The following is a 13,090-nucleotide window of genomic DNA, read 5'->3' on the forward strand; positions in this document are numbered from 1 at the left end:
CCAAGCGAAAACGAGACACGTAACTAGAAACGATATTTGTAACGCGTCCCTTCGGGAAAATCCAGATCCGGCATTTAGCTTCTATCGATTAACGCAACACGCACGGTCACGTAGCGAAGCGAAGCGGAGCGGAGCGTAGCGCGGAGTAATTGCAGGATTCAGATGCAATCTGCCCGATACGCGCGATTTACCCCCAATATTTCATCCCATCGGCTTTTCTCGCGGCGGCGGTCAGCTCCGATCGGTGAACAATTTTTCAAGACAAACGAGCCTCGATTACATCGACAATACGGCAAACATATTTCCGCACAAAAGGACCAACCTTCCTGCCACGATATTTTTCCTACCCGTTACGATCGTCTGAAATATAAAAATAATTCCCGAAAACCGCGTCCCCCTGCGAACAACTGAAACACTCCAACACTTTCGAAACGTCAGCCAGGATTGCGAATACTAGTTTCATCAAAATTCCTGCCACTCGAATCGAAAACCTATATCCCAACAGTTTTTTTATATCGTGATTATTCTCGACAATTTTTTTTTTTTTCTTTTCAAAGGCAAAAATAATAATCGGATAACGGGTATGTTGCAAAACCGAGAAACATCTGGATAATCAAACAAACTTTTCCGGCTGAATAATAAAAACAAAAGTAGATGAAAGCAGGAGTAATCGCAATATGTCCACGATACCGTACCATTTGCAGTAACTTCAAAATCGTCCGCGTACTTTACGTATGGTGGACCGCTAATAACAAAGCTCGCGGGGTGATTACACGGCGTGATTTCGCGTAGATTGGACGAGTGATTAATTCTTGCGGACAATCCGCGCTACCCATCCCCTCTGCGCCCTTCTCTGATACAACCACCCTCGTCGACCAGAACCCTCCGGTTTCGTTTCGTTCCCTTTTCCTCTGTTCATCGCCGCCCTCCCTCTGTGGATTTGTCGCTGCTACCAAACCCCGGCAAGGATATTTTAATTCCGAAACGGCGTCGGCGGTGGTGCGGTTTGAAACGGTTATTAATTCGTGTGTCGAGGCACCGTGGACAACGTTCAATGAAAGCGCAACGAGGACAGATATGTACAGGGTGTCGTGCAAATGGTGCTGCAATCGGAAGAAGACGATTCTTCTATTTTTCTTCATTAGACCCGTATTCTTTTTACTACAGATATCTCCATCTCTGAACGATCCTTAACCGGTCGATTTCCTCGAGCGTCGTGTGAGACAATTTTATTTCGCATCTTCGTCTAATCGTAAGTTTAAGGAAATCGACTCTGTTCCGTTTGTATCGTCGGTTATAGGACACCCCGTATAGGGTGCTCGTAAAAACAAGCCCATTGTTATCGTGGTCCCGTAGACTCGTTTCGCAGTGGGCGGCAGTGAAATCGACGGGGTGGCATAGGGAAAGAAAGGAGGAAACAGATATATCGGGGTACCGGGTGCACGTGTGGTGGCGCCTACCCTTCTGTTATCGTGGAAAACGCGCGATCTCGACGTTTCAGATGTTTCTATGGAAGCGGACGGATTGATTTTTGGACTGACCATTTTTTTTTTTTTTTTTCACGGCGTGGCCTGACTGCTGCGTTTCTCTGGCCAAATGGCAGGGAAACACGAAAACGATTTTATGGTATATGAGATGGACAGGCTCTGGTTGGTTGATGGTGCTTTTAGTCGGTCAAAAACGATTGGCAAGGAAAGATTGCCGGATGTCTCTGTCTCTGCTGATGAATGTTTCAACCGGTTGGATTTTTGAGGACAAAAGGTGAACGGAACGATGAATGAAACTTGAACGACTTGCTCATTTTCCTTAGGATCTTGATTTTCATAATCACTATGTGACTCTCATATATTATTCTTTTTATTTTGAAATGCACGTTTAGCCCCACACGGATCAGCATATTTACCAACGACAATCTAATTGACCATCCCCTTCCCTCGTCATAAATATCCAAGCGGTCCTTCCCTTCTCTCGCCGGCCAGTTTTCCCCCGAAAAAAGAAGCTCACTGAACTTGTCCCGTACCGTCATGGGACAAGGCGAGCGTACACGTACGCTTATTTAAATACCAAATAGACCATTCCCTGCGTGCCTCGTGGCCTGTGATTTTCGTGACTGCGTGTTGCAACGAAAGCGAGGGGTCGTTCCTGAATGGCTACGGGAAAGGGTGCGGAGGCAAAGAAGGCACCCAAGGGTGGTTAGATGGTGCGCTCTCAAACGAAGCATAAAATCGGAGATGAGTCTGTCGTCGCGAAACCAACTGACCCGAGCAAAGAGAAAAGAAGGGTAGCAAAATGCTTGGGTAGGGTGATTGTACGTTAATGAATCTAAAAAAAAATCAACTTTCTAATTAATTAATTAGAATCCCAACGCAACGTAAATCAAGCTAATCCAAATGGAGCCAAATAATTTGTAACCCCTTAGTTCTCTCTCAATCAGAGGATTCTTTCCCTAAAGATTGGCGAGAAATCGATCGATCGAAGTTACTGAACCCTAGTTATCCGTTCATCGGTTGGTTTTTAACGAGCAACACGGTCAAACTCCTTGGGAGTTGTTTCATCTAGCTATAGCTTTCGTACTTCTTCGGTCTGTTGGTAATAATAGCGGAAACAGGAACTCGTTTCAAAGTAAAAGCGAAAAACAAAGCTGCGTTCTTTAGTCGTGTAGAATCTGTGGCCCAGTTTTAGAGGCAAGAGTTCGCTACGAACGAGAACTCCGCGTAGATATCGTAACATTGAGTTTCATAAGCCTCGGAGGAAATTCTATGAGTACTATTCTTTCTACCCTACGAGAGATCATTTGTATCTTAATCCTTTTCACTAACTAACTCTTTTTATACGTGTTTCGGTATGAAGGAATTCATAGAAGAACGGAAGCAACAATCGCATAGGTGTTTAATTCAGCGATTTCTCCGATCAACGGAAGCCCTTGAAAATAAAGTTGCCAGCTTCTCTAGGGAAACACGACCGAGTCAATATTGTCTTCTCGTACTAAGCGCAGCTAAAGTACACCGTCAGACCGGTGCCGTGCAAGGAAACTTTATATATCACGGTGCGTAGTTGCGAACAAACTTGATGGAATCCAACAATAAGGCAAAGTTCCTTCCTCTCTTAATTGTTTCCTTCAGCCGACTAAAAATAAATACGCTACCACTTTATCGCTCCTATCCACTGTGAAAACTTTCGATCATTCACGGCTGGAGGTGTCATTTCGAATGATGGCAAGAAGAATAACGTCGACGCAAACGCGTCTAAAATGCGTTCGAAATAATTCAGGGGATGACTTATTCAATTTCTTGGAACGGAAGTTTCGACAGGATTACATCTGCTTATTTGAAATGTTAATCGATAATTTGACAACGTCTTCTTAATGAATGCACCGGATCAGAATTTAGTAATTAAATTTGTTCCAGATTAATGTTCCATTTTAATGTACAATTTCAATGCTCTTCAGTATCATGATACTACAAAACAGAGAGTATAATACTAAAAATTTGTCAAACTGTTAATATTAACTGGTATAACGAAACCTTTGTATATGTAAAAAGCGTATTATATTTGTTTCTATTTTTCCTTGCAAAACGAAAGCATTATATCCTTGCTTTTCTATGCTGCATAGCATACCAAAAAAAAACAGAACGAATATTCAACAATGCAGACGCATTTCATAGTACGAGTTCGTGAAGCATTTGTTAATTAACTTGCAGAGTACGGTATTGTGCATTAAACAACAACATTCACCGTGGCGAAACGTAAATGGAGTTTTGCATGAAATTACGACGCTTTTTCTGTCTACTTAAAAATCTTCATCTTCCGTAATATCCCTCTGCCCTTAATGCAAGTATAACTTTTAATAACTTTTCAAAGGTAAACGAGGGAAAGTTTGCAAATAAAAAGACTACTCGTTTAACGCATCAATTATTTCCCTTAGAATATTTTCAATACGAATTGCCTCAATTATCGTCTACATTTTCCTTATAATTAATATCACGATTGCGAGTGGGTATTACAAGACTAGTATTCAAAGGATTAAACGATATTCCAAGAGTGTTCGTCGTGAATCATCTTTATCGCGTAAAATTTAAATTGGACCATAATGGAGGACAATTCGCGCATTTCACACTAATGTTACGAGAAGACTTTGTCGCGTACTCACGAAAGCAATAGAATCTGGCGAGACTTTTCGAAAAGTATGTAACTTTCAGTGACTCGAGCCTGGGTAAGAATAAAGTCTCAAGTATCCGTTTGCTCCTGCTATAGCCGTGGAAGGTAGGTCCGCGATAAAATCTAATGAGACGTCGGAGAACTCGAGAATCCCACCAAGAACGAAATTACAGATTCTCTACCCTATATTTTTTCCGTCTAACGTTCGACGTTCAATCTTTTATTAACGGTCCGGCTCGAAATCGATTTTTCAATTCCGCCTCGAGTGAGCAACTCTCATGACGCAATCGCCCTTTTACACGATATTGCTCTTGCGATTGATAGAGTTTTTTCTTTTTTTTTTTTTTCAAAAATTTCTAAACATTAAGCTCCATTCTAGATGGAAAGACAGAGAGAAGATTGATTCATTCGCGAGTCTTTTGCGAGTTTCGAGAAGACGTTGGGAAGAGGTAGAACACACCCGCACGGATATATGATAGTTTTCCTTTGTCAAATGTTGAAGGGTGCACGGGTGGCCGGTGTATCGTTCGCATTAGCCTCTTTACGATCGATTAATTGCTTGGTTGCGGAACAAAACATCTAGCCGTGTGAACGATCCTACAAAGTCGCCGGCGGCGCTCTGTCACGGCCTTTGTCGACTCGTTTAGACGGCAGAATGCGCGATAAAAATACCTTCATAAAAAACCGCGACAACCGATTAACGAGATACGACCTCTCCACCCAGTGCTTTCCACTTGAATTTTCTCCGTTCGCCAACTAACCGAACCGAGCTCAATTGCTGCTCCGATGAAACTAAATTACACGGCTCACGGTTCAAACGTTTTGTCTATCGCGCTCCGAACGTACAGGAAAAAAGAAAATGAACGACGCGTGCACGCTGCGCCTCCTATACATATTGTATGTACATATGTATTTCGTTCAAGATGTCAACGAACGGATTTTCAAGGAATTATGGAAGTTAGCATTTCACGATTCTCGACCTAACGAACCTAACCTAGTTCGCGGACTAATGAAAATGTACAGTCGTTGAATTAGCAGCGCGTGGACCGTGTTGGGCGATCGCCAAGCTGGTAATTTACGGAGCACCGAATTCTACCTGAGGATTAGTGGAGAAACGACGCGACGCGGCGCGACAGGATTAACGAATCGTGTTTACGAAAGCAAGAAAATGGCTGAATATGTTTACTCACTCTTCGTCGATGCGGAAGATCCTGGAAATGGTCGTGCAGGGTGGTAGTAGCGTTGCTTTAGCCAAACAGACGAGAAAAATGAAACACCAAAATAAACGCTGACCGTCACGTGTCACACAGCACGGTTACGCACTGGCCGGGAATCCATCCGGTGACCGATTCATCCTCGACGGCAAAACAAAAACACTGGCAACGTTCCTTTTCTCGCGAAACGTTTTATTCTCGCTTTAGATCCACGCGCACTAGTAACACCGAATCACCTTTTCACGTCTTTTATCCTCGACGAGCTGTCGTTCGAACGTGACAGAGAAACGACGCGACCGTTTTGGCGGGTTTCATCGACTGGCCGCCAGAGCGCCTTCGATTCTCGAATTTCGATCTCGATCTCGCTCCTCGTTCCTCGATCTAGTTCGATAGTGACGCGAGCCACGAACGTTGGTAAATCTCTCGGTGTGAATCCTGTCGAGGTTAAAGGAGAAAAGATTGACAGCTAACACTAAGTTTAAGCTCGTCCAGTGGGGAAAAAATCGGGGGAACGAGTGGTCGTAGACTCGTGGTGGCGAACGTTGAGAAGAGGTCGAGAGAGTGGAACGACCGACGCGGCGACGGTCGCGTGGTATCGATTCGTGGCCGTGGAAAGCCGGCAAGGCAGTCGAGATAGAGAGAGAGAAAGAGCAAGAGAGAGCTTTTTCTTCGCGTTTCTCTCCCTCTTTGTCCCGTGTTCCTGTATCCTCTCTTCTCTCTCTCTCTCCTTCCCTCTCACCCTCGTGCAACGCGGTCACCGTACGTGCCACACTTCCAGAGAATAACCACTATTCGTGTGCGTGCCTGCGTGCGTTCGTGTATACGGTCTATCGGAATTGTACATATGCGATCGAAGATGAACTTTCAGTGGTGTGCCGGATTATTTACAATAACAAGATAACGAGTGCGTGTGTGTTGTTACAATACGAGGACACAACGTGCGGTACCGGTATCGCGCATACGAGTCACGGAAGAGAGATGCGTCTCCCTCAAACGTCCGGGTCGGACTGAGCGCGGCGGGGAGATCTGGAGACCTATGGAGTCGTTCGAGGTACTGACTACCCCCACCCGGAGGAGCCACGCTTCAGCTTTCCCAACCCTCGGCGCGCGCCTTCCTCCCTTATATAGGGTGTACTGTAATACGTGAGTACCTACAACTTCAATTATACATTCGGCACACATAAATAATAAAAAAGCTCTATATAAATGTTTGTCTTCTTTATCCTGATTTTTCTACTACCTTGTATTGCCATCGTATCAAACGATATATGTACTCGCTTTGTTTAAAGAATTAATAAAAGATGTACATACGACTTTAACTCATTGTCAGAAATAAGGTCGGACTGGACAAATGTTTATATGAACTTTTTTCGTATTAGCGTGGCCTGTGATCATGTATTATGATACATCCTGTATCCTTGTACGTGGTTAGCGATGGCCATTCGATATTCTCTCTGTCACAAGTTCTCGAGCAATTTCCCAGTACGAACGGTCGAATCGCTCCGAGCGTTTGGCAAGTTTTAAAGTCCCTCGAAGAGACTTGTCGATCCCCCTGTCTCATACGTTCGGGAATCTTTCCGAAGTTTCAGTGAATTTTTTAAGGAAGATACGCAGAGAAATTATTTGCCCGGAGAGTTTAAATATTTTTCATTTCTTAAGTTGTACGTTTGGAAATCTCTCAAAGCCATCGCTACTTGTACGCTACCCCTCTGTATTACCGGTTTCTCTTTCTCTCTGCTTTATGCTTTTCTGGCCCTCTCTCGCTCCCCCTACCGCATTGCTGGATCTATCTCTTTTTCTCACCATGTTTCACTTTCTTTCTTTCAACGCTACCCTCTCGAACAGTGCCGTATACTCTTGGAAGCTAGCTTCTTCTTTCCTCTTTTCTGTATCCTTCCTGCGGCCCTTTTCATTGCACCGTTCGTCCCTTCTTTCGAGATTTTAAAGCGCATTCAGTCGCATTTTTTAGAGTTCAGGATTTTTATTTTTGCAATATCACTGCGTTACTTACGTACCTAACAGTGTCGTATTCGTGTCATCTCTTAAACTCGAAGGGTTTCTGGTACATTGCCATGCTTTCGCGAGTCCTTTTCCCTCTTTCAGCCTTTTTTTTTTACCGTACACCCTCTGTCATTGATATATCTCTCGTATCCGAATCGCGGAAACGTGATTTATGCTGCTTATTGCGCAAGAAAGATAGCGAAGTCAGTTCTGGAAACGACTTGCTACGCGAGCACGTCTCGCGAACGGGGTCATCTCACGAACCTGAACTCTCCAATCGCATAATGGATTCCCTCGTACATATATATCTTTGAGCTTGGTCGAACGCGAAGGAACTTATGCGAATTACTACCAATACGAGCTAGGAAATCGAACGGAGGGAAGAAGTATTCAGCTTCGACGAAAAGTTTTGTTACAAGAAAATGTAACAGTTTGATGGGACCTAATGCGTTTAACGCGTTAACAGAGAAAAGAAAAAGGAAAAAATTCGAAAGCTTTGTCATTGTCATTGCTACGTTACGAAGCGACGTTATTTCTCATTGAAGCTGTTACATCTCCCTGCCACCGCCTTAATCTCCTTTCCTGCTCGGCTCGCGCTCAGGATCGCTTAATTGCCAGATAAATCTATCCAACTAACGGCGAGCTAACCGGATAAGCCGACTTGTTTTCACGCTTGATACGTGTAACCAGCAATTAAATGGCGGTGGCTACGTTGTTATTAAGTATGCAAAAAAGAAACTTTACGTACCTCAATCACAACTTTAACAACTTCCAACCCGGCTGCGTTCGAGATGTTTTACATAATATGTTTATTAATCGGGGTTGAACTTTTCCATGGAAATACGAGCCGTTACCACGCGACGGCATAGGCGTGGAACGGCTGGAAAATCAGAACGGTTTCGGCAAAGTAACGGGCATCGAAGGAAGTTGAAAAGGGAACTGCAATTCCGAGGTCAAAGGCTCCGGACAGAAGGATATCGACACGCTGTCTGAGAGGACTGCAACCGATAGGGTGAAAATACATTGTACGTTCTTATGTGCACCCGTAACCAACACCGTTTTCCAGCTTGGCCTTGTTCGCGAAATAAAAACTCGAACAACAGTGGCCAGGATTGAAACGGTCTCGCAAATATCCTTCGCGACAGTTCCCTTGTCTCTCGAGATGTCGGCTACCAAGCCACCACCAGTCGAACTCTATATACACCATTCCCGACATACCATGGCCACAGCACACAATCAGACGAATTCCTTTTTCCAGACAGCCACCCCTTTGTCCAGATTTCGTAATACCCTCTTATTTAACACTTTGACGGTTCGCGATCCGATATTAATTACGTTTCGAAGAAATTCGTCTGGTTATGACATACCCCAGCTCACGCTTGCTCAGGTTAAACATTCCGTGCTCCTCGGTGTTCTTTCGAATATTGATCCAAAGACGAGTTACAATTGAAGAATTCGAGGAAAATTGATTGTCTTTGGCGAGGCGGAAATATTTTCCTTCATCATAAAATACCACACTGATTCTTCGCTTAACTAATAACGTATCTCTTTGGCACCGTTGTATCGATAAGAATCTCGTTGGGAGAGCTCGAGTATTTTCTTAATAAAACGTCGTGGAATTTTTCCGACGGAGCGAAGGAAGGTTGGGGATATCGGTTCATTTTTCTATCACATCTCCCGGGATCAAGAACGAATTTCACGCGAGGATATATAGTATAAAAGTAGGAGGGGAACCACTCTGGTGACGATGAAAGCCAAAAACGGTAATCCGGTCGTTCTCGTTGAAGGGCCAAAGGTTTCTCGCGAGTATCTGAGAACCCGGCCTAAAGCAACCGGGAACACGAGTTTCCTCGTCCCAGAATACTCTCCGATGCTGCCATGCTTCACCTTTTATCAGCTCTTCCTATGGATTCGACGAAAGGTGATAAGGGTCCTCCACGAATACGGAGATGTTAGGTTGCTTGCATTTAATTATCAGCGTTGAAATTTTTTCGCATACTTTATAAATGGAAACATTTCTACAACTACGATAAATAAAAATTATCAAATATTCGTATATTGAAAACGGTTAATCAAATTGCACTGTTCTGGAGAACAAGAGTGTCTCGAACGATAAAGTGGTGGTAAGAACGAAGGGTCGAAGCGTGTTTCACCGGTATAATCGGTTTTCAATAGTCCCGAGCGTGTTCAATATTAATGCAAGAAACGTTCAAGGGTTCCGCACGTATGCCCATTGTAGTTTGGAAATGACACGATAGCGCATTCTTGAAATATTTTAAAAACTTTTCGTCTGCACCGAGCAACACGGTATTTCCCGCCTCTACCGTATAATCTATAAAATTCTTATTTCCGGAAGTTTCGACGTACGTAGCTTGTGAAAACTTTTAAATTTTCCACGTTGAACCGGCCGAACTACGAGAGGATGCTCTTACCTCTGTTCCCGGAATATTTAGATTCTGAAAGCGGTTTTTCGCGCGCCGCTTCAGCGAGATTTCCTTCTGGCGCCCACGGAGTGGTCATAAACGTTGATTCGTATGCTTAAATTCGTCTTTTCAAATTCTCGCGAAACTTAGAAATTGTACGATGCGCAGAATTTGTCGTTTAACGAAAAATCGGTAGAGAAATGGCAAAGAGAGGAAGAAATGTAATCGATTAAACGTAGCCACAGAAAGCTGGTCGACGCGAGTGACAACGTTAACGATCTACCGCTGGACAGTGACGAATATTTCTTGGCTCCGTGGATTGCGAAGGGACGTAGAAAAGAGAGGGAAGCTGACGATGGAGGTACGGCAGGAAACGAAGGTTTTCGGCCACGTTTGTTCCGGGACTGCCGCAACACGAGTTACGGATAATAACGGCGGGCTATCCAACAGCCACCGGAGTCAAACCGCAACCCCATCAACATACGCCGCACGTACCGTTCGTGCACTTGCATACGTGCAGCTGCAACTGCACTTCACCCGATCTACCTACAACCGGATACTCCAACGATTCTCCTTCACCTATATACACCGTTGATCGAAAGTTTCCATGCAAATAACCAAGAGTGAAGCGTCTCGTGCGTCCTTGATTACAAATCACTTCTTAATTACAAATCGCACTTGAACGGAGAAGTCGGTTCCGCGTTGAGCGCAGGGATACTTAAACGACTACAAAAGTTGACAGAATGCTTGTATGCTGATAATCTAACGGTGACGTTTTCGTACACTATAATTTAAAGCAACGTCTCGCAAGCGTTTTCCTGTCATCGTTCGTTAACGTCGTCGAATTCACTTTTCGAGAACGAAGCAGAGAGACAGAGGATTCCGCGTAGAATCTGAAATTAAAAGAAGCACTCGGCGAGCCCGATAGTGGGACATTTATTCGAAATTAGATACGGAAATTCAGCAGCTCCGTGACCTCCTTAGAATTTCTCCCGTTTCATCCCCGGGATGCATCTTTCAACTTACCAACCGGCATTCTATTTCGCCTGCATACGTATTCGTTGCATAAATGCCTATGCACGTGCGTGGAAATTTGAATAAACTGGATGCGGGCAAATGCGAGAAAAGTTTGTGGAAGAGCGTGTGCGACCTACTATCAACGGTCTAAAGTATCGCACCACTCCGAGAATTCAGCCTAATAGTTGTGAATCACCATTGACCTAGAACAAGCCAATACGGAAGTAAAATCGTAGCTCGACACGCGTTTAAGCTGCTGCTTTCAACGTTTATAAATTATCGCCCCCTCTTTACATTACAGCCCTTCGTATTGACACCCAATATCGTCGTACTGCCCTCTCTAGGTCAGTGATAACAGTGATTCTCGTAAATGGCGTTCCTTATGGCTCTATAGGAGATCTGGGCAATTCAGGTAGTTATTTTATTACCAGGAACGATCGTTTGCCCCGGGCAGCTAAACCACGCCTCGATGAGCAGCAACCGTACGATAAGGCGAAGCGCGAATGTGTAACAAATGTTAAACGGCTCGCATTAGAAAGATGTACGATAAAATATTAAGTTTATTACCATTGGATATCAAAATGTTATATCGGACGATAGATATTCGTGTAGAGAGCAGTCATCGGTTGGTATTAACGAGGCTTCTTGAATGCAGCTGTAGGTAGCGATCGACAGGAACAAAAGGGACAACGCGTTCCCGTGGGATGCATTATACATGTACCAAGCTATCCACAGTGTTCCCGATGCACATGCCAACAGAGAGCGATTGATAAATAATATTATTTCCTTCGCTCCTGTTCCCCTTCGTACGATCCGCACGATCGATTATCTGTAATTTCCACGGATCTTCTTGAAGGAAATCGCCAGGATACGATCCGTCCTATCGTCGAGGACACCTATACGTTTCTTGATCGACGTATTCAACCCCCCGCGAACTTACATCGAACCTTCTATTATATGAACGTTATGCGAACGCAGCAGACCAGCAGGAGTCTCTGATGGTTTCAATTTTCCGTTCGGACCGATGCGAGCATCTACAACTTGCGCGGGAGATTTGTTATCGCGTGATTTATTCGAAAGGATGTATTTTCAACGACGTTCCAGCGTATCGACAAGCTGAAACGATCTGGATGGCTAAGGGAAATGGATATCGCTTCGAAGAATGTTGAGATGCCCATGAAAGGATCTACGATGACGTTTAGCCGTTAAGGAACAATGTTCGAAGAGAAGCAATTCTTGAACGTTACAACAACTATTATATTACGTTACGTACCTGCAATATTTCAAAACGCCTCCGGTGAAATTTCAATAATGTTATAATTTTAATACGCTTCTTTTACTCTTAAATTCTTGAAACACCGCGCAAACGACCCTCCACGTCCGGTTTCCAGCGAAATCGAACGATTGAAACGTAAATCCGTTGTCTTGCATACAATTATACTTTACAAATGATATCCAACACGATCGGTCGCGATTTCAATTGTTTTCTCGTATAATTCGATTCCATGTAACAGGCAGATATTTCGTCCAACACGAATCAGGAATTCTCTGTAACATTATAGGGAATATATATTTACGGGTCGAGGAGAGGGGGTGTATTGTTTTACTCGGTTACGCGTTTTCCAATTTTATTCGCTTTGAACGTTGCTAGAAAATGCCATTATCGGGACAGTGAGAGGAAACGCGGTAAAATTGAACAAACATCGTGAATCTTGTCATGGAAATTTCTGTCACGCGCAGGCTAAGATGTGCTAAATGTTTATTCGTTCGTTTATTCGTTCAATTTTGAAACCCTTTTATATGTTACGAAGAAGCCGGTGTAATGAAATTACGTTACAACGAGCGGAAAGAGACACCTTGATGTTGGTTCAAAGTCCAGACTGTCATTGTTTTCGTTCGGTCCCGGAGCTCGTAGAGGACATCTTTCTCCGTGACATCGTGTGTACACACGAGGCAGAGGTGCACGAGCTATGTTTGTCCAGTGTGGATGAAGCAAGCTGCGGAGACGAGCTGAAAGCGGAAACCTTCTCCTGTTTCCTCGCACATAATAGCGAGTGTATCGTTCGCCGATTATGGGCAACGGAAGCGGAAAAGAGAGAACATCGTCAGCCCCTTCAACCTGGGTAAACACACTGGTATGTAGACCTACGCGTAACGAGGTCGAGGATGAGGTCGTTCAGAAACTGGTGTATTCCATTAATGGCACTGTGCCTGTGGAGGACCGGCCCACAGACGGGTCTTAACACTCGACGACAAGCCTCGTATTCATGATCTTAC

The 13,090-nt window shown here is 44.1% G+C and overlaps 2 protein-coding genes across 4 annotated transcripts in view; one reads left to right on the plus strand and one right to left on the minus strand.

Annotated features, from left to right (window-relative positions):
• Positions 1-5,595, minus strand: part of LOC117609183 (uncharacterized) — a 171,342-nt gene extending 165,747 nt beyond the window's left edge. For both annotated transcript variants that reach the window (XM_034335182.2, XM_034335183.2), the window contains exon 1: positions 5,349-5,595. The gene's annotated coding sequence lies outside the window, so the exon portion shown is untranslated. The remainder of the gene's footprint in view (positions 1-5,348) is intronic.
• A 780-nt stretch (positions 5,596-6,375) lies between these two features.
• LOC117609188 (very long chain fatty acid elongase 7) overlaps positions 6,376-13,090 on the plus strand; it is a 38,863-nt gene continuing 32,148 nt past the window's right edge. The window contains exon 1 of one of the 2 annotated variants that reach the window (XM_034335200.2): positions 6,376-6,515. Coding sequence is in view for 1 of the 2 variants with exons in the window: in XM_034335198.2 (XP_034191089.1) it covers positions 6,409-6,515 (107 nt within the window). In the remaining variant the exon portion in view is untranslated. The remainder of the gene's footprint in view (positions 6,516-13,090) is intronic. The other variant, XM_034335198.2, reaches the window with a different exon arrangement.

This window comes from Osmia lignaria, chromosome 14 (genome assembly GCF_051020975.1).
Source record: "Osmia lignaria lignaria isolate PbOS001 chromosome 14, iyOsmLign1, whole genome shotgun sequence".
Classification (NCBI taxonomy): Eukaryota; Metazoa; Arthropoda; class Insecta; order Hymenoptera; family Megachilidae; genus Osmia; species Osmia lignaria.